The 22,227-nt window shown below is 33.0% G+C and overlaps 1 protein-coding gene across 1 annotated transcript in view; it reads right to left on the bottom strand.

Moving 5' to 3' along the window:
* The window catches only part of LOC129231813 (telomerase protein component 1-like), a 210,155-nt gene that overhangs the window by 153,054 nt on the left and 34,874 nt on the right, over positions 1–22,227 (bottom strand). Inside the window, exons 10-16 of the mRNA XM_054866192.1 lie at positions 13,650–13,684; positions 13,427–13,569; positions 12,500–12,657; positions 11,192–11,301; positions 10,277–10,446; positions 6,222–6,387; positions 1,711–1,869 (exon numbers count right to left, since the gene is read on the bottom strand). Coding sequence (XP_054722167.1) covers positions 1,711–1,869; positions 6,222–6,387; positions 10,277–10,446; positions 11,192–11,301; positions 12,500–12,657; positions 13,427–13,569; positions 13,650–13,684 — 941 coding nt within the window. The remainder of the gene's footprint in view (positions 1–1,710; positions 1,870–6,221; positions 6,388–10,276; positions 10,447–11,191; positions 11,302–12,499; positions 12,658–13,426; positions 13,570–13,649; positions 13,685–22,227) is intronic.

Here is a 22,227-nt window from a genome sequence, read left to right as displayed (position 1 = left end):
ATACCACACGCACACAAATAAATGAATCAAGATTTATCAAAAAAAAGGTTAGCTTACAAACCTTTTCTGAAACAGTGTCATAAACAAGCAAGACTGCAGTGGGAAAAACACCCCATGCATTATAGTGTCAAATGGATAAGTGCTATATTTTCAGATGAAAAAAAATGGAATTTAGATGGTCCAGATGAATTCTCACACTATTGGCGTAACTTGAAGGAAGATCAAAAGTGCATATTCAGTAGGCAACAAGGTGGTGGCTTGCTAGTGGTATGGGGCGCTTTTGCTTCAATGGACGAACTTCCCTTAGCTTTTTAAAGGGCAGATAAACTTAAGAAGCATATCAAAATACTCTAAGCCAGCATTTGTTGGCGTTTCGTGAAGTCCTATTGGGTTCTAATTGGATTTTCCAGCAAGACAACAATTCAATACACTTCCCACAGTGCAAAAGAATGACTTGTGTCTCAAAATATTAGTGTAATGAACTGGCCAGCACTCAATCCACAGATCTCAATCTCATAAAAAACATCTGGAAACTTCTCTCACGTGACGTATACGAGAATGGGATGTAGTATTGCTCTGTACAAGAGCTAAAATCAACAATCGAGGAAGCCTGGTACAGTCTTACACCCAAAACATTCCAATGTCTTGTGCTAACAATTTAAAATTGCAAATTCGAGTTCATCAGGAACAATAGTGACACCATAGACTACTAAAAGACATTTATCCTTTAATAAATGTAAATATTTCATTTTTGTGACTCACCTTTTGTGACAGCAAAATTTTGATTTTTTTTATGAAATCTTATTTTAATTTCTATGAATTGTTTCGAAATTTGAAACGTGAATTTGTACGCTGAGTGTTTAAATACAGTAAAAATTTCAAAGCTTTTTGGAGTGTACTTTTCTTTTTATCAACAGATTTTGGTTGTGCTGAAACTTTTGCACCGCACTGTACAACTTAAGGCCACGATGGCCTGATGGGTATGGCATCGGACTTGTGACTGGAGGGCATTGGACTCGTGATTGGAGAGTTCCGGGTTCTATCCTAGCCGGACGGAGATCCACTGTCTTCATTAATGGTGACTGGGGGACATTAAATATGCTCATGGTCACAAAATCCTGGTACCTCTGGGGGTGTTGGACCAGGGATTGCTCGGTTAATGGTGTGGATCAAAAAATCATAGCTGTCTTCAGCTTTCCATCTAACTGGTTAAACCACAAATTGTGGTAGGTACAGGGACCCTGGAGTGAAAAGTTAAAAGCATTACAACTTACCACAGACCCATTTTTCTTGGTCTCATCTTTGGTAATGGAATAACCTGAAAGTTTGTTGAGAACAAAAGAATGCTGATTGATGTTTAATGAATAAACTGCGAATTAAAGTCATACAAAGATGCGACTGGGCAAAATGGGTTACTCATTGAATTTTGAGTTTTTTGGTACCTTGTTCAACTCTCAACTCCCAATGGTTCTTGAATTGAAGTTTCAGATTGACAGACACATAGATTTTAATATAGTGTAGATTCAAAATAATAATAATTTTCAAAACCGGGCACATGGCACATCTCTAAACATATGTTCCAGTATGGATAAAAATGAGAGAAAGGAAACACAAGAGGGGAAAACATCTCAAATGCAAAATATTTCATTCAGTAGTATTTGAGCCCATTACAATATTTATTTATTTTGTCAAAAAAAAAATTGCACTTACTTTGAATTTCTCACACACATTCATAACAACTTCCAGAAACTGATCACATTCATTTAAAACAATGCTTTCCTGCTTTTCAAAGTTAAGCAGAATGGTCATTTTGCAATCTTCACATGCCCTTAAGCACATCAAACCAGTGAGTAAACACGTCTCTTGCAACTAAAAAAAACATACAAAGCATGTAAAAAAATATGTATTTCTAAGGTTTTAATTCTAGAACAGTCAAAATATTTAACAAAACCAATATCAGAGGGAAACTTATACCAAAAAAAAAAAAAGAAAGGAAAATAAAGATTCTGAATATATTGTTTATATTTAACTTCAAAAAATAATAATAAATGCAGTGCGTGGCCAAATTATTAGGGACACTTCTCAAATTCTCTTATTCACAACTCCAATAAACTAAAGGGGGCGCTGCAGCCACTGTCTAATGGCGGATGAAAAAGGTAAAACACACGCATGCTGTAACTTATAACTTGCTTTGATGCTTAGTGAATGACAGTAATCATGAATGACACATCGTGTTTGTGGGAAGCTTTCTTTTCCATTCTTCTGAAATTACGTTACACCACTAACTGTCTGAAGCCTGTAGTTCACCCCAAAGAAAACACGTGGAATGGAATGTTTTACCTTTTTCTTTAGTATTGTTAATCACCGTAAGGTAGCGTATTCAAGCTCTGGAGTTACGAATTTTCAAGTTTAGGCTCACTTTTTGAAGATATAAACTACAAACCACAATTTTTTTTAATTCTGAATTGCTGCTGGTATCATTATTATTGTTTTTTAGAAGTAGCAACACAACCAGTCTGCGTCATTGTACAAATATTTGAGGTTATTCCAGTTATAGTATCTAAGGAGAGATAACTGCTCTTGCTGTGAGGTTATATTAAGTATTCCCTATCAGCAAAATTTCTTGCATCAACCTTGACAGATCATGATATTATACTGATGGTGTCAATATTGGCATGTTTCATACTGCATAAAGGTTGCATAAAGATTAAAAAGCAACATTGCAATAACAACATGTATGCAACATTGCATTCATCTTAAACTATCAATATTGATTATTCCTTACATTATCAGCATTGCATCTATGCTGACGCCATCAAGATGGTATTGATTTCATGCTGTTGGCGTCAAGGTGGTGCTGATTTCATGTTGTCACCCTCAGGGTAATTAGTACACAATAGAACAGGTTGACCTTTGTTGATAGTTGCGTATGCGCAGAGTTCATTATACCCAGCGTCCCACCTATTGCTGGCTTGTTATCTTCCTCCTTCGACCTTCGATACAGTCGGTCCAGTTCTCCTCACGCTGCACGTGGCGATGCAATTTTCAGGCTTCACTAATATAGTTGGTTGCTTAGTTATTAGTTTGAAATACTTTTGTTTTACGAATAATTTATGAATGACTGATAACTGCATTTGTTTATTAATATAGTACTAGACAAGCCATATTGCAGACAATGTGCGATCAATGATAAAAATGGCCGAAAAAAAGGCTTTTTGTCCCTAGAATTTGAAACAACGGACATGCAGCCCAGAATTTCGTATTATCACTTTAATCTCATGAGTAAGATTAATTTTATTCAATGATTATTTATGTTATTCTTTGAGTGAAATTCATAAGCTTTGTACAGGGGATATTTTCAATGCTGACATCCACTCAGAAATACTTTATTTTATTTATTTATTTATTGCTATCTTTACTCTTTAATGTGCTATAAAAACTTCCTCAATTATTCCTAATTAGGCATTTTATGTCTTTAAAATACTATTAGAAGCATGAATTTTAATATAAGTATTACGCAAAACGAAGAAATTTTCATTTTTTAAATTAAATTGCGAGTACTATTAATAAAATATCTTTATATGAATTTCTGATCAGATGTCAGCTTTAAGAAAATATTCTTTAGCTAGAAAATTAATTAGTCTTAAAGAGTAACAGAAATAATTAAAGAATGAAATTTAATTCTTGATTTTGAAGTGAAAATAATACAAGCAAATAAATAGATAAAACATCTTGCCTACATGCTGATTTCATACTGTCATGACAAGTGTGATGTGATGCCATGACAAGATAGCTTGTTATTTTCCTGTCATGAAAATATGTATGTAAGATTAAAAAAGCAAAGTCATCTTGCCTAGAGACTGGATTCATGATGTCATGACAACATCTTGATATTTTCCTGTCATATCAATATGTATGCAGGATTACAAAAGCAAGGTCATCTTGCCTAGAGACTGGATTCATGCTGTCATCTTGATATTTTCCTGATATTACGCTGCATACACCTTGTCAGTCAATATTGTGGCAGCCTGCTGACAGCATAAATGGAGTAACATAAAAATACTGAGGCAGAATTGAGGCAAGATGATTTTTCCTGACAGGTCAACCTTTAGGCAATAGGGAGGAAAGATATTTTGCTTACTGGGTTCTAGAATTATTTCTTCGAAAGTTTTGGTGTCTGCTATAGTTAATATGTAATTAACACTTATTAATAAAGCAATGTTACTACAGTTTGCTATTAAATTTGAATGTTTGATTTATATTGTTAATTAATAGTCAATACTTTTTTTTTTTTTTTTTGAGAATGGACAAGGCTTCAAACATGTCTCCTAGAAAGTGTAGGGAAATACAAGCATTGCTACTTCCCTCCACACATAGCCAGAGAGTTATTTCAAGTATAATAGGTGTTTTTAGGACAATAGTTGGATATATCAAAATTAAAATTGCCCAAAATATGCCTTTGGAAGTGGATCACTTAGGAAAACGTGACAGAAAACACATCATCAATACTCGTACCGGCCACAGATAGTAATATTTAACTCAAAAATCGCAAAAGGAGTGTAGCCTGTCTTACTTATGAATGAACAGGGTATTGAAGTTTCCACCAGGACTGTCCGGAGCCAGTTGGTAGAAGAGTAAAAAAACGCACGCCACACCAAGGCTGAGAAAAAGCTTATAAAGTGGGAAAAACAACCAAAAAAATGACTGTTGAGGTTTGAATCACGTAAGAGCTATTTGTAAGTAGTGCTATTAACAAATAATGTTATTATTTCGATAGGCATGCTTCTCCGACAAATCTACTTTTAGCTTCTTGGTCAAAAAATTTCCTTTCAACAGTGCCCCCCCCCCCCAGGTGGCATGCAACTCTACCTGGGGGAGCTATTCTATCAAGAATATCTTTTAGAGAATGTTAAATATCCGAAAAAGCATATATCCCTGATTCTACAGTCCGTACAAGGAGCAGTGATATGTTTTTGTTACATTTGCCTACGCGATCTGCTTTCAGTGACTTGTTTGGGTCAATTTTAAGCTTTTGATTCATGCAGCTACTGACTTAGAAACACCTGTTAAATTTGCAATAGCTTTCTAGAAATGTAGGGAGGGAAGTATTAATGCTTTTATTTCCCTATATTTTCTAGGGGACGCATCTGAAGCCTTGTCCATTCTTTAAAAAAAAAAGTTTTGACAATATCAAACATTAATATAAATCAAGTATTGAAATTTAATCTCAAAATGTAGCAACATTGCTTTATTAATAAGTGTTACTTATGTATTAACTATAGCAGACGGAAAAACTTTCGAAGAAATAATTCTAGAATACTTTATATAATCTCATGGCAACAGCAGTCTTTTTTCTCACCAGAGACTAAAACTGAAATAACCTCAAATGTTTGTAAACTGATGCAGTCTGGTATTGTTGCCACTTCTGAAAAACAATAATAATGATACAAGTTGCTATGTAGAGTTAAGAAAAATGTGGTTCAGGTTTATTTCTTTAAAAAATGAGTGTAAACTTGAAAATACAAGAATTTGAGTAGTGTCTTGAATAATTTAGCCACCCACTGTAAAACAAGTTTTTAAAAAAAAAGCAAAATACACGTTTTACTCATTTTATATTAAAGCTAAACCTATTCCCATTCTTACAAAAATAAGAGGCTTATATTTATGTTGTGTATATTTTATTGCTCCATGTATTTTATTTTCGTAATAATTGTTTTCAATGTTGTGTTGCAACTCAACTCAACTCGAGCTCGAAATGGTTCGATTTGACAGTGGTGTGTTCTGGAATGGCAAGAGATGTTTTGACTTGTAAATAAAATAGTTATTGTGTTTCTAAATAATGCCTTGTCGTCCAATTATTCTACATAAAATACATAATAGTTTTTGGCGACGAACTGAACAAAAAGCTCATCAAATTCAATAAGAATAATAAAAAAAACATTAATGTTGATATTATTATGGACGAAGCTTAAAACCTGTAAATTTTTTAACTGAAAGCAATCAAAGTACACAACAATTTGAGTTGTGATACTTAGTCAATACAAGGAAAATGTGTAGTAATTTTATTTCCTACTTTCATAAAGTATGAATGTAAGCAAATTTTGAACACATATTTTAGATGATCTACTCCCAAAGAGAAACAAAATTAAAATTACGGTAACATTCCATTAATATCAGAATAGAATAGGTTAGGAAGTAACGTTGAGATAAGAAGGTTTTACCTTTTGTCTTTTACCTCTCAAATTTTTAATCATAGAATTCGATATTTCACATATGACTAATGTTTTTCCTGGAATTGGCTGCAAATTATGTAAGGCTGATATTTCTACAGCAGCACTGATAGTTTTCTTGTAGTTTTGCAAGAGTTTTAGTGATGCATTTTGAATTCTGAAAAAAAAAAATATCATTTAACAAATCATTGTTTTGTCCTTGAATATACATGAATAATTCACCATCTGTAAAAGTAGGCTTATGGCACAGACAGAGCTGTGTATTTCTTCTACTATTTACAGAATGAAATTTTTCCTCGCTTATAGCTTAATATGGCTTAAAATGTATGTCTCATTCTACTGAATAATAAGTTTGGGTAGACTGACCACCTGGATACTTGCCAACTTTTATGCAATATTTTATTACGGATACGATCTACATTTTACTGATTATTGTTCAGTCTTAATTATATAGACTTAAAATTTTGGTTCTGAATCAAAATATCTATTGCACTTGTTCAACATTTGCTACAGAGCACAAGTATCAACAAAGATCTCTCTGAAAACACATTCTAACTGGTGGTATCCTAACCCAAAAGGGTATCAAAAAGTAAGGTAACAAGCCCTTAAAGCATAAAAATTTATTCAGGAATTACAAAAAAGTATTGTAAGAAGGCAAAGGTACTGATTACTTTTTGACAGAGTCACCATACTTATCGAGACATTTGTTCCAGCGGTACACCAAACTATTGAAACCTGTTTGGAAGAAATCATCGTCAAGAATAGAAAACCACATCAAGAGGGCTTGCTGAACAGCAGCATTGGTTCTGAAATGCTGACCCCCCCCCCCCCCCAAAGTGTTTCTCTAAAGGTCTAAAGAGGTGGAAATCACTTCGTGCAAGGTCACTCTACTGTAAGAAGGGTGATCTAACAGAAGGGGCAGGGAGGGGTAATTTTCCTTCCCTAAAAGAGAACATCTGACTCCTACTCTCCCTCCAAATGTCACTAAAGATAATTTAAAATTGCAAGTTAGTGACTTCAATTTCGAAAAATTTCTGGTGGGGGGGAGCCCCATAACCCTTTTTATACGATCATCTGACCATAAATATCAAAAAAGTTTTTTTTAGGGGAAGAGGAGGACTATATTTCCAAGTAATTTCTGAAGTCTATACTAGGGGGGGACAAATTAAAAGCACTATCTTTTGGTGCGTGTAAGCTTGCCCCTTCCTAACTGAAATCGATGGCTATGCCCATGTTTAGTTGGCCCAGTTTTTATATTATGGGTTAAATTTTTGTCAAATATCCGGTTCAGCATCTAGATAGCTTCAGTATTCAGTTTTAGTGAATTGATGAAAGGATTCCCCCCTTAGGGTGACGCGCACACTTTGCCATTGAAATTTTTAGGGGGTGTTTTGAGGGGTATTTTTCACTTTTTGGGGTCTCGCTTTTTGAGGGGTCTTAGTGCGGCACTCTAATTGATGTCTGCATGAATGGTATTTTTTGTTTTCCAGACAAAGCCAAAAGTGTGGTAAGTATCCAAGAGGATCGATTTCAAGGTGCAGTCTGAAGTAATGATTATCAAAACAATCATACTCACATGGCGCCAGACTACATGGTTCTGTCAAAGCAGAAAACGGTGTTGAGATCACCTTTATGCACGATGTTGAAGCATTTTATCTCGAGGTTTTGGGAAGTATTGCTCAAAACCCAACTATATTATTTCAAAAGGGAAAATTCTGGTTTACAAATCTATATCATTCAACTTTTTTTTTTTTTCATTATTCTATTATATTCTCTATATCATTTAACATTTGCTTTCTCCAAATTTACTGTGGAACCCCTACTAAAGGTTGGCGGACACCCAAGGGGTCCACGGACTACAGTTTGGGAAGCCCTGCCTAATTGATATTATTGAGATAATTTTGTGAAAAAAATTCTTTTTTTTTTTTTTGCAAAAAGTATTTAATGTTTTTGATCTACATGAAAATTATATTATCATACAACAACTTGCATTATCAAAATTAAGACAATATTTTAACATACAAACAGCGAGTGGGGGAAGAAGGAAATGACATCAGAATTTAAGTATGAGAAATTTCTATTTTTATCACTTTTTGCTGAAATTTTCAATTAAAACTTCCTGAAAATTTCAAAAAATTCAATTTTCAATTTTTCCAGAGTGGAAATAAACCCCTTTCGAAAAAAACGGTTCTTTTCTGTTTTCCCCCCGAAATTTTATGAGATTTTTTTCCCCCGACTATTTTCTTCTCTAGTCTGTTGTCATTCTTTGTATTGAACAGAGGATAGGTTATATTGATAATTATTTTAAATGAGAGCATATATCAACAAAAATGAAAATTGTAAAAACAAGCTCTTAGTGAAAACTGCAAACGCTAAAACGAAACTTTTATACAATTAAGAAAATTGTGTATTTAAGATCATAAACCAATATCTTTCTCATTTCAATATTACTACTTTTAATACACTTATCTCCAAAAAAAAAAAAAAAACCTGCCCCTCATTTTTCTTAGAATATTTCATTAGTTACAAAAAAATTTCAGGAGAGAACCACTGAATCCCTTCTTCTTTAAGTCAGGCAATATCATCTAGATAAAACAGTATTTTTAATATACTTCACAGCTTCAAAAATCTTTACGGGAAAACTTCCTTGCTGGTATTGGGTTCACTTGTTCTTTTATGGGTACTAGGAGGGCTGTGAATATCTGATCAAAAAATATCCTTTATACAGTTAGTTTCGGGTGGTAGAAAGTTCATCAAATCACAAAAAACATTAAATATGTTTTTGAAATTAATACATAAACATTTTAGCTTCACGGTATACAACTTTGACAAAAACTACATCTATTTATAAATTCATTAGTGTAGGCCTTACTGTTCTTCCTTGATTTGAGCCACAAATAAACAAACTTCAATTTTACCATATACAAAGGTGTGATTTTCTCTTCATTAAATCTAATTACCAAACAATGAGAAGAAATTGAAAGAAACCCATGGGGGAAAATCTTGTAACAGCACCAATGCAAGGTGGTTTAAGTAAGAAGATGGTTACTGTTACATGTTGCATTACACTCATTTATAACTGTCAAATAGGAGTATTAGTTGCTTTTCCCTAATGAAAATCTAAATATGGGGCAACCATCCACAGATGTTTTCAAGGAACACAGCATCTCTCAAGGTGCTGTGTATCGAAAGAATTACTAGGCAAACTTTGCCACGTACAATATAGCAAATGTTAAGGTAGTTTAGCCACAAAATGTGAAACAAATGTTAGTTATAAGGACACTCTGTCTAAAAAACTTCTTTCCCCTTGTAAGTGAAACAAATCAGTCCATGTTTGCTAGTTTCATATCACTATAATACAATATATAGTTTCTAAACAAGCATAGAAAACTATCAACCATGATGGGTTTTGCATATCTGTATTTTGCTTATTTATTTATTTTTATATTGATTTTTTTTTCTGATTTACCAAAAGAATTTAAATAATTTCTCACTTTTAAAATTATCTAATCTATGAGTTCTACATCTTTATACTCCACTCAACAAAAGGAGGACCCAGCTTCAGGTTTTGGAGAAGAGATCATTATTAAAATATAGTACATATAAACCAAAAGAGGGAGTCATAAATGTGATATTAAGGCACAAATACAGAGTCTGAAGGTAAGGTAATTTTCTGAAATTGAAGTATCTAAAATGCAAATTTATTCCATATTTGGTTATGTTAAGAAGGAAAGATTGTCCCCTTGCACTTGTAATTAACAAATTTCAATCAATTAATTGAATAGCAAAAAGTACAAACTAGCTGAAAATGTAACTTATAATGTAATTTGTGTTATAAGAAAAAATGTAACTTAATAACAGAAGTATTGAGTCTGAACGTATGGTAATTTCTTTTAAATTGAAGTATCCAAAATGCAAATTTATTCCATCTTTGGTTACATTAAGAAGTAGTGATTGCCCCCTTGCACTTGTGATTAACAAATTTTAATCAATTAATTGCATGGTAAAAATTAAGAACTAGCTAAAAATGTAACTTAGCATTATACTTTGAAAGCATTTTTTCTTTTTGCTTTTGTAGCCAAAATGGAACAGATTTCTCAGGCTTTTCTGGAAGTTCATTTGCTTCATTTTTCTTTAACATATCTTCAAGCACTACCAAACTTTTATATGCTTCATAATATTGGGTTGGAAACTGTCTACTTTTTAGTACAGCATTCTAGAAAAGAAATATTAATTAAGTTTGATGTACAATGATGAGTATTTTAAACAACTGAATTATTTTAATGTCTGTTTGAGTTTAATGCCTTCATGAAATGAAAATCAATCTAGAAGACTTAAGTAATCAATAATAGCAATTTGTGAATAACAAGTCAATTTAGTTTTTGAATAGTTCCCCATTGTTATCTGCTCCCTTTCTGCATAAATAATAATTATCCTAAAGTCATGGAACAAGTTTCATAGTTAAAGCAACATTTTAGGAAAGATAAATGCAAAATAAGGTCATTATCAATATTTAAATGAAATTTAACTATTTATTGATATTAATAAGATAATACACAGAGCTCAAATTTTTTAAGTCAAGAATATTTTTCTGACCTTTTTTCTGGCATGTTGGAGAAGACCAAATAAGGATTTTTGAAAACTACGATTAAATTTTTATAGAAATTTCCTCATGTTCTATCTAGATAAGTCTCTTTTGCAAGAACAAAATATTGCTCATCATATATCATCATTTGGATTGCATTTATGGATAGAATTACTGGTGGAATAATAGTGTTTCAAAGTATCATATAAAAGCAGAAATGTTAGTATTTTTTTTAATTAAAACCATTATCTAAGAGAAACAGAACTAGCTTTAGTATACTTCAATGCAAATAACATTTTTTCTTTCAAAAATGTACAAACAAAAATACAAAATTTAAAATCCTTTATGTTTAAAGAAATTAATTTTCGTGCCTTACTTTGTTTCCCAAGTATTTTAAAACTTTCTCATGATGCTTAGGTGATATTCCAGACAAAATTAAATTCTTAACATTACGAAGAGTTGCCATGTAAGGAAGTTTTGAAGAATCTAGTAAAAGTAAAATGAAAAGTTGGATTAGATTTTTCATTCTTGCAATGTAACACAGAAAGAAAATCAGTGAAAGAAAAATCATTGGTAAAAATTTTGCATCATTAAAAGCAACCTTATTTACATAAAACCCATTGTCAAAACCATCTTGCAAGATTTAAAAACAATTAGCTTAAGTATCAAAGATACAAGCATATAAATTTTCACATAGAAGAAATTCAGCAAGACAGTTAAATTTTTTTACTATTGCTTGAATGATTCAAGTTCTTTTACGTATTTTTCTTATTTTTATTTATTTATTTATATATTTATTTATTTATTTTGTGCACAAGGTTTAATCTGACAGAAGATAGGCCTAAAGCAAATGATTCAAACTACATTACTGCAGCACAAAAAAAAAGAAAAAGCTTTTTTGAGTTTCCATTATTTTTTTCGAAATTAATCCATAAGTAGAAAGAAAAACATATGCTCTGAAATCTTGGAAACAAGTATGGCAACATTTTATAAAAAGGTAAAAGAAAAAAGTCTTGAAAAACTAAAAAGTGATGTCGCTTTACATATAGATTGTAAAAAAGTGCTGACAATGACAAATAATTTGAGATGAATGGTATGGAAATAAAATGTGGTTTTATGTGCTTCAATGGTTATTATGAGTTGTTTAAATTATCCACCATGCATATATTGAGAAAAACATGCAAGCAAAATTACGCAAGTGGAAGAGCTCCAAATCTTAACTTCAATACAAGGAAATGAGTCATATTTGGAAAATGATTAAGCGTTTTGGTCTAGATTGTGTGAGAACATGGAAGAAAACTATTATTCTGATGATGGGAAAGAAAGCCATAAGCAGAGCAGATGCATAATGTGAAATAATCAAAACCTTGATGATAAGTTGCAGAAAGTACACATTCGTTCTGAATTTAACTTTTCACAAAATTCAAATCCAAAAACCAAAAATTTAACTCAGGTTTTATAATAGCAAAATCCAAATATGGAAAATCAACAGTTAAAGTGAGATCACTTTAAGACTTATTTACTCAAATGCAGACTGTTTCGGTTTTGAAAGCAATCCCAAATTGAAATCATGCTCCTTATTGTTATTTGCTATTTATTTATGCTTTAGTTTTTAATTGTAGTCACTATAATTGTTTCCCTAAAACACATCAAATTTAATTCTTCAACTTAAACTGAAGAATACCTATTAATGACTCCCAAACAGCAGGGTTGTTTCCATAAGCAGAAATTTGAGTTTCCCAAGTCTCAGGAACCGGAAGCTTCATTCTCTGACCAGCCTTACTTGAATCCCAATTACCTGGCAATCCAGAAGATTGGAAATCTTGATAACAGCTAGGATACCTAAAATTTAAAAAAAAAACCCCTGAAATCACCTTCACATGAAGCAGACATAAACAAGGCATTTGAAGAAGAAAAAAAAGCACAGTTTGATGCAACAAGAAATGATTTTCAGTTAAACTGGATAGTATAAATGAAAAACTACCATCTATACTACTATTATAAAGAGGAAAGAGTTTTTTTGTTTGTTTTTATTTTTGTATTGAACCATTTAACCATTTTTTCACCATAGAAAGCTACATGATCAGGAAGTAACATAGGCTATAATTAATTTCTAAAAATCCTTGCCTAAAAAAGTTATTTTATGTTTTATGTGATTTTTAACAGTTTTTAGTAATTTTCACAACACAGACCCCGAACCAATTGAGCCAGAAAAATGATTTTTTTACTAAAATGTAGGAAATGTAATTTTAAGTACAAACTTCGCTAAACCGCCAATCTTAGCAATGTGCCGAAAGTTGGTGAAAGTCGAGGGTGGCGGTTTAACAAGTTTTCCCCAAACCTGCATAAATGCATGTTTTCATGAAAAAAACATTTAAAGACATGTATTTTACTTTCCAAATGAAGCATGAAAATAACAGTCATTGGATACAAAATGTTGGATGGCCTTTTTCTAAACCCAACCTGAAAATGTCAGAAATAACGTTACCAGGTGGGAGATATTGACTTCTCTAATACACCAACCTAATGCCTTTTTTAAAATGTTGGGATGTTACAGCCCAAAAGTAACATGACAACTAAGTTATTTCAAAAAGTTTCAATTCTTACTTACTTCTTTCCAAGAAGACACATCACTTTATCAGCAGGAGCACTAATATGTAGCACACGTATTAGCTGTTTTAATGTAAATGTCCTAGGAAGTTCCATCTTTTGTTCATCCTCATTTTCAGTCAGATTCTCTTTTTCCCTCAAAACCTAGTGAAGATATTATACATTGCACGATAGTAAAACTTTGTAAGCCTAAAAAATTTAATTTTCCAAAAAGTGAGCATTACCTGCGTTTTTTTCTTCTTAGTTCTATTGTATTTCGCTGAGAAAATAAACAAGTAATACTATTAGAAACAGGAACTAGAATACATTAATAAAAAATTTTAAAAAAAAAACAGTACAGTCAAGATATCAGAGAAAATGCATACTCTATGGTGGAAACAAGGTTTAAAAGCTTAATTTCTCTTTAAAGGATGGTTACAAATCAAAATTTTTGCAAACAAAAACAATGGTTCCCCTACAAATTAGTGTAAAATACATTTCTAGATACAGGATGAATGCTGATTAAAAAATGAATGAGTTAGTGTTGAATTTAGTGAAAAGATTCAAGATGTAGACAAATATTTTTGTGTCATATATGTTTATTTATTATCATTCCTTTTTGCATTTTATTCTAATAAATATTTCAAAAATAGTTCTACATGGATTCCAAATGGGTATTTTTTTTTCTTAGTTATCATTCATGTAAAGACTAGCCAAGGTTGTTTTTTTTTTTTCTGAAAATTTGCTGTAATGGATTAAAGATCAAGTTGTAAAAATGATTAAGGCAAATATTTTTCAAATAAAAAGGGGGCGTATCCTAAATACAGTTTTTAAGTATGTAAAAGGATTGAAGACAGCACTTTATTAATATTTTCTTCTTTTTATAAACATTCTTTTCTTTTTTTTAATATATTTATTTTAGTATAAAGACACTGAATAATTACGATGATTTTTTAAGAAAGAAATAAAGTGAAATGATTTGTTATAATTTTAAGAATTTATGTTTCATCATTTGGTAATGAGTATCAATTTTCTCTTAACTGTGATCAATTATTATAGAATACAAATTTTAAAAATCAAAAAATTATCTCAATTTCTTAGACTAACTCATTCACTGATTATTCATTACTTTTTATCATGCTCCATCTTAGTATGCTTTGATTATTTTTAAAAAGACGAAAATCCATCAAAAGATGCAAAACTTTCACTCCTGATAAAAGGTAATGGATAAAAGGCCATAAAAGAAATATGGTAATTTACATAAACAGTATTTAAAGAAAATGCAACAACATTACCTTCCATTAAGGAATAAAATTCTTGTATTTTAAAATAAAATAATCATTCAAAATAAAAATTGATTATTATTAAATTAAAACAAATTGGATATATATCAGGGTGGCAACAGGAACTGTGAAAAAAAGTTCCCTGACTTTTCCCTGATTTCCCTGATTAAGTTCACCAAATTTCCCTGATTTACGTTACTAATGATAATAGTTTTCTTCCATTGTATGTTTGTATAAAATGCAGTATTTTAAACGTTTTAAGTTGTGTAAAGTTGTTGAACAAAAGATATATTTTAAAAATATGCTACTTTTTCAATAAAATGGTTTAAAAAAAACATATCAAGTCAATTTTTTGGGGGGAAGAAAAACCTATAAAACAGTACATTAAATTTTTCTACAATGGAAAGATTATAGAAAATTAAGAAAAAAAATACTTTACTTCCAGAAACCACTTAGCATAAGAATTTTAAGAAACTATTAAAATTACTCATAGAAACATATGTGTATTTATGATAGAACTAAAAAGTAATTGAAATTATTTTGAACTAAGTTTTCAAACAATATAATATTTGTTGCAAAAATAACAAGTAATAGTGAAAGAATAGAAGTAATGTAGTTATTATTATATAATAACTACACTTTTTTGGCCACTAGAGGGCGCCTGTGATGCAGGGAGTGTTATTGCTGCTAATTTGATAAGTGTTTTTTTACTATAATTTTTCATTATTACTGTCTAGTTTTAGGTTTTTTTACTTCACTTTATCATGTAATTTAGTTTTATTGTGTTTTGGGGGCTCATTTTTGCTGTTATTGTATTCTTGAAGTGTTTTTGCATTTTTGGAGCTAAGCCTAACATGTGGTGATCTCCTGGTTTTTGATCTTGTGTGCTTTATTGGGTGTAGCAACTCTGTTTATTTACTGCTGTTTTTAGTATTTATTCTGTGTTTTTTGCATTTTTATCTTTCTGTTTTGCCTTTTGGAACATATTCACTGAGTAGAAATGGGTGTTATATGCATTATGAAAGAGGTAAAGAGTGGGAAGGGGGACAGGTGGATCTCTTGTGATTTATGTCATATGTTCTGCCTGTATAAGGAGGAAAATGAGTCTGTTTTTGAGGAGGATTATATTTGCACTAAATGTGCTGAACTCTCAGACTTAAGACTTAAGATGCTAGTTTTGGAAGCCCAGTTAGCATTAGGGTGTAGGCCAGTTGCAGAGGGTATAAATGTTCCAGAGATTCAGGGGGAAGTTTCAAATGAGGAGTTAGATTGGGAAACTAAGGGTGTAATTTTGGGGGACTCTATGGTAAGGGAGGTGGGTAACACAGTTGGGAGAGTAAAGCGTAAGGTGGCTAGGTGTTGTTTACCAGGGGCTCGGGTAAAAGACGTTAATATGGTTGCGGAAAAGAAGGGAGTATTGCATAAGGAGGACATGGTTACTTTGTGGGTGGGAACAAATGATGTAGGTCACAGTAAAAATGAGGAGTTTTCTAGGGAATGGGAATCCCTGTTGGATAAAGCAACCAGCTTTTCGACGAATGTCCAAGTGGTTGGTTTGCTTCCCAGGTATGGAGTGCATAGGAGCTGGCTAAATCAACGTGCGAGGTGTATGAACTTGCTACTGAAGTCAATTTGCGAAAAGCGCAGTATCAGGTTCATTGATGTATGGAGTCATTGTAAACAGGATTGGATTGCTAGGGATGGCCTGCATCTGAGCTCTACAGGGGTCAAAATGGTTAGTGGATTAATTTTAAGGGCTTCGGAGTCAAAAAACTAAGTTGGAATGGGGGGCATGGTTCAAGCATCAGGTATCGAGAGAATGAAATTTTTTTGGGTATTGCTAGAAATGGAAATAAAGTGACGAACAAGAGTAGTAATGTTAACAATTGTAATTTAGGAAATTTCAGGGTGTTAAATAAAAGCAACTTAGGCATGCTTAAAGTTTTCTATACCAATGCTCGCAGTATTAGGAACAAGATGGATGAATTGAAAAGCATAGTTATGGATGAGAAGTTGGATGTTATTGGAATTACAGAGACATGGGCTACCGAATCTGATGCAGAGTTATTACATATTGCTGGGTATAATTTGTTCAGACAGGATAGAGTAGGTAAAAGAGGTGGTGGGATTTTATTTTATGTTAGAGACAATTTTATTTGCAATGAATTGGTCATAAATGATAAGCCTACTGATATTGATATGGTTTGGCTGGAGTTGATCAGCAGTAAGGACAAAAAGCTACGCTTTGGAAACATTTATAGGCCACCTAATTCAAACCACGGACAAGATGAACAGATGTACCGTATTATTAGTGACATGTCCAGTAAGGGATCCGTTATCATAATGGGGGATTTCAATTTTCCGGGTATTGATTGGAATAATTTTTACCCTGGTAATGGCAAAGAAGAGGAATTTTTAAAAGTAATTGGTGACTGTTTCTTAGATCAAGTTGTAACTCAGGGAACTCGAGAGGAGGCGATTTTGGATCTAGTTTTTTGTGACATAGGTAGTTTTGTTCAGGGGTTGAGTGTAGGGGAGCATATTGGAGATAGTGATCATAACAGCATTAGGTTCCGGGTTAAATTTGAAGTGTGCAAAGATGATAATTTTAGGTTTGTGCCCAATTTCAGAAACACTGATTTTGTTGCACTTAGGCAGAGCTTGAAAGAGGTTTTTTCATCAGGGTTGGAAAGTAGCGAAGTAGATCAGCAGTGGATGGAATTTAAGGATAAACTTGCTAAAACCGTTGGGGACTATGTTCCATTTAGGAGAAAAGGTGTTAGTACCAAAATTTGGCCCATGTGGTTCTCCAGGGAGACTAAAGAAGCTCTTAATTATAAGCAAGCCACTTTTCGTAAGTTTAAAGAAACTGGTCAGAGTGCGGAGAGGCTCCAGTATGGTAAGGCAAGGCGAAATTTTAAGTATTTGGTACGGATTCAGAAAAGGGAATTGGAGCAAAGGCTGGCAGATGACATTGATGGGAACCCTAAGAGGTTTTTTGCTTACGCTAATTCCGGGAAAGCTCGAAACAGTCAAATTGGGCCTTTGGTTGATGAGTATGGAAATTTAATCCAAAACGATAGGGATATTGCAAATGTTCTAAATAACTTTTTTTCCAGTGTGTTTAACGATAACTGTATCTCAACAGTTGACACTAACAAGACACAAGCTATTATACAGCTTGAGGATTTGGTATTTTCCAGGGAGGAGGTTTTATTTCATTTGAAAAAGATTAAAGCAACTAAAGCTCCGGGACCAGATAATATTTATCCAAAAATTTTAGTTGAATGTGCAGAGGAATTAGTGGATGTTATTTTGAATATTTTCAATGCTTCTTATAACTCGGGGATGGTGCCAGAGGACTGGAAGCTGGCTAACATAACGCCACTCTTCAAGAAGGGGTCTAAAGGTATTGCTGGGAATTATAGACCTGTAAGTTTGACTTCGGTGATTTGTAAGATTTTCGAAACTTTGATCAAAATTAAGATCATGATGTTCTTAGAGACTAATAGTCTGTTGACTAGTTTGCAGTATGGTTTCAGGAAAGGTAAATCCTGTACTACTAATTTATTGCATTTCTACGACAAGGTTACCTCAGCTTTAGATAACAAAAAATGTGTGGATGTTGTTTATATTGATTTTCAAAAAGCTTTTGACAAGGTACCGCATGTTGCTCTTCTCAGCAAGTTAGCTGACATTGGAATAGGAGGAAAAACTTTACTTTGGGTTAGAAATTGGCTTACTGGTAGGAAGCAAAGAGTAGTTGTGAGAGGAAATCATTCTAATTGGAGTGATGTTTTAAGTGGGGTTCCTCAGGGATCAGTTTTAGGGCCTCTTTTGTTTATTATATTTATGAATGACATCAATGAAAATATTTCTGGAAGCATGAATTGTTTTGCTGACGATGTAAAAGTTATGGGGATTGTCGAAAATGAAGAACAAGTAAAACAGCTGCAAGAGGATTTAGATCATATTACTAAGTGGGCAGATAAATGGGGTATGGCAGTTAATGTAGGGAAATGTCAAGTGCTACACTTAGGTCATGGAAATAAGCGTATGAGATATCGTTTACAGGGTTCAGTCATAAATCAGGCAGAAAATGTTATGGATCTGGGTGTCTTTATAAGTCAGGACTTCAAGTTTAGTCAACAGTGCAGTATTGCTAGTAACAAAGCCAACAAAATGCTTGGGTTCATCAATAGATCTATTTCAAACAAATCTAAGAAAGTTCTTCTGCCTTTATATAGGAGTTTAGTAAGACCTCATTTGGAGTATGCTGTTCAGTTTTGGTCGCCTTATCTGAAGAAAGATATTTTTGTATTGGAAAGGGTTCAAAGAAGGGTAACTAAATTAGTAAGGGGACTCTCAGATTTAGATTATGATACCAGACTGAATAGGCTTAACATGTACAGCCTGGAGCAAAGGAGAGTCAGAGGGGACATGATTCAGTTACTTAAATTTATCAAAATGAAAGATGTAAATGGATTAAATTTTTGTGGGGAAAGCAGGACAAGGGGTCATTGTTTTAAGCTATTTAAATCTCAGGCTAACTTGGAAATCAGGAAAAACTACTACTTTAGCAGGGTCGTGGGCACTTGGAATAGCTTACCGGAAGAGGCGGTAATGAGCAAGGGAGTGGATAGCTTTAAGAGGGCCATTGATCTTCATTGGGGACTAATTAATTGACTAGGACCAGCCTAGCTGGGCCCAGAGCCTGTTGCTGGTCGTCACATTTGTATTTGTATATTTGTATTTGTATAACTAATTGACATATTTATGCAAAACAGATGAAACCATTTGACATCCATTCATAGGGAGCTTTTCTCTAATCAAGAACATAGGTTTTAATGAATGAATACAGCATTTTAACAATAAAAAAAATAAAGATTTTTACTTAAGTACACAAGTTAACTCTATTTCAAATGATTTCAGTATGTAACGAAAAAAAATCTTAGATTGCTTTTGTAAAAAAAAACTTTGAAATGCAAGAAAAAAAAAAGAAAAAAAAATTAGTTAATTCCAAAATATATAAAAGAATACAACTTGGTTATAAAATTAAAGAATCACTTAAGTCTGAAGAAAAGAAAACCTTTATAATCTGCGGCAACAACAAATAGTATAACGGCAAAAAAAAAACACAAGTTTTTTTAATTGAAAGTTCAATTTTAGCAATTAAATTAAAAACGCGAAGAAGTAATAGCTTTTACGCTTTTATAATATTAATTCAAGAACCAAAGATTCTTCTTGAAATCGTGATTACAGTACGCTAATTACTTTGAGACAATGGAATAAAGGCAAAGGAGCTAAGGCGTTAATGAAGGCTTCCTCTTTGCCTGTATGGTTGTTTATTTTACGTAGCAATGAAAGCGTAATAGGAAATTTCAAGCTTTCTAAAATAAACAACCTAACAGACACAGAAGCAATCTTAGGAAGTTCATCCTGTGGTTTAATAAGTAAGATTCAATACTTTGACGTTGAGGAAAAAAGATGCACAAATATGCGGCAGTGTATAATCGCACCTCATTAATTTTACCTTTTTTTTTTGAACAGATTGGCGGAAAATGCGCAGGGAATTAGAGTACTTAATTTTGTAAAGCAAAAAAAAAAAAAATTTCTTCATAAAATAAATTTTCCCTGATTTTTTGTTATTTTTTCAAAACTCCCTGATATTTCCCTGACTTTTCCCTGATTAATAAAGTTCCCTGACTTTTCCCTGATCTCCCTGATTTTCCTGATCTGTCGCCACCCTGTATATGTATGACACATAAAAATGATGAATGACATTTGAAAATAAATTGATAACAATTTGAATTAGTAACGTAAAAGTTCCTTTTTCAGTGATACATTATAAACCATATGTATGAAAGAGAAGAAAAAAGTTTAATGGACTGAAAAGAACTGGAAGGACTGAAATAGTATATGTATTCCTTATCCTTTACAATACATGGCAACGTACCCTATTGAAAATTTTCTTTAATAATGCAAGAGTGATATTGTGTAAATGAGTAAAATGCAAGAGTGATAATTGTGAAAATAGTTCAGTAAAACACAAAAAATGTTGAAGCTGCATTTACATTATTATGTTTCATTATTAAAAATACACTGCTTGACAATTGCTAAGTAACAAGTGATTTATACAAATTTGTGCCTCAGACAGCTGGCCAATGGAAATAAATTCAAGTTCAGATGGTGTCGTAGATCAAGACTCGTTATCTGTATAAAAGACAGTGCATACAAGTTCAAGATTGGTACGAAAATTCATGCTGTTTGGTGCTTAACAAAAATAGTGCTGGATGTTGAAATAGTCTTTTCTCTGAAATTCTGTTTGGTTCTGGAAATATTTAAGAGTAAAATGTCCGCAAGACATCATTTGAATACCTAGGATCGTGGACGAACAGTTGGACAGCTGGAAGCTGATCAAAGCTTCCAGCTCTTTAGCCGCTTCAATGGGTGTATCAGAAAGTGTCATCTTGCGATTAAAGAAGGCCGCTGAGGAGGAAATCGCTTCGCGAAAGCATGCCAGGGGTCATGGTAGGAACACCACACCTTCAGAGGATGGTTATGTAGCCCTTGTGGCAAAAATGAAGAGAAATTTCACTCCAGGACAGATAGTTGAAAATCTTGTTACCGCTACCGGTATGCATGTTTCTGTAAGAACCATCTCACAGCAATTAAACAATTTTGGTTTGTATGCATGGAAGCCGTACATTGTAACCCACTTCAACCAAGCCCTGGTCGAGAGAGATTACGCTGTTGTAAGAAACATGTTGGTTGGGATCGTCAAAATTGGTCTAGAGTGATGTTCTCCAAGAAATCTCGTTTCAGTGTGACAAGTAATTCTGGTCACCAACTACTGTAGAGCGAGCGTGGAACACGTTATGCACAAAAATTTGTTAGTGAACGTGATTGGTACAGCCCAGGCGTGAGGTGTGGGCAGGCATCATGCACAAAGGCAGAACACTGCTTCACATTTTTGAACAAGGGAGCGTTATGTTGCAAAGGTATTGCAGAGAAGTTATACTGTATCATGTTCGTCTTTTTAGAGGGGCTGTAGGTCCAGACTTTCTCTCTATGGAAGACAATGCATGATCACACAGGAGCATTAAAGTATCAGACACACTGAAAAGTGAAAACATTCTTCATATGCAGTGGCCTGCTCACTCTCCTGACTTAAATCCAATTGAACATGCCTGAGATGCTCTTGGCAGATGTGTTACACAAAAACCCTCCCTCCCAGAACAGTATAAGAACTCAAATTCGCCTTGAGAAAGGAGTAGGAAAATATCCTCCAAGCACTCCTCAATAGTTTAGTGGGAAGTATGGAAAAACAGATGCAAAATGTGCATTAGTGTCAATAGTAATCACACATCATACTAAGGTACTCATGTCTCCAATATTCTGACTTAGATTAATTTTTTGTGGTTGTTTGAAAACCATCAAAGCAAGGTTTTCTTTTATTTTTAAGTTTTTATTTCATCGATGCAGTAATATCTCTACTATTTTCTACTTAAAATAAAGGCACATCATCCCTACTAACTAT

This window comes from Uloborus diversus, chromosome 10 (assembly GCF_026930045.1).
Source record: "Uloborus diversus isolate 005 chromosome 10, Udiv.v.3.1, whole genome shotgun sequence".
Classification (NCBI taxonomy): domain Eukaryota; kingdom Metazoa; phylum Arthropoda; class Arachnida; order Araneae; family Uloboridae; genus Uloborus; species Uloborus diversus.
The sequence above is the reverse complement of the archived record's forward strand: the minus strand, read 5'-3'. Positions and strand labels throughout refer to the sequence as shown.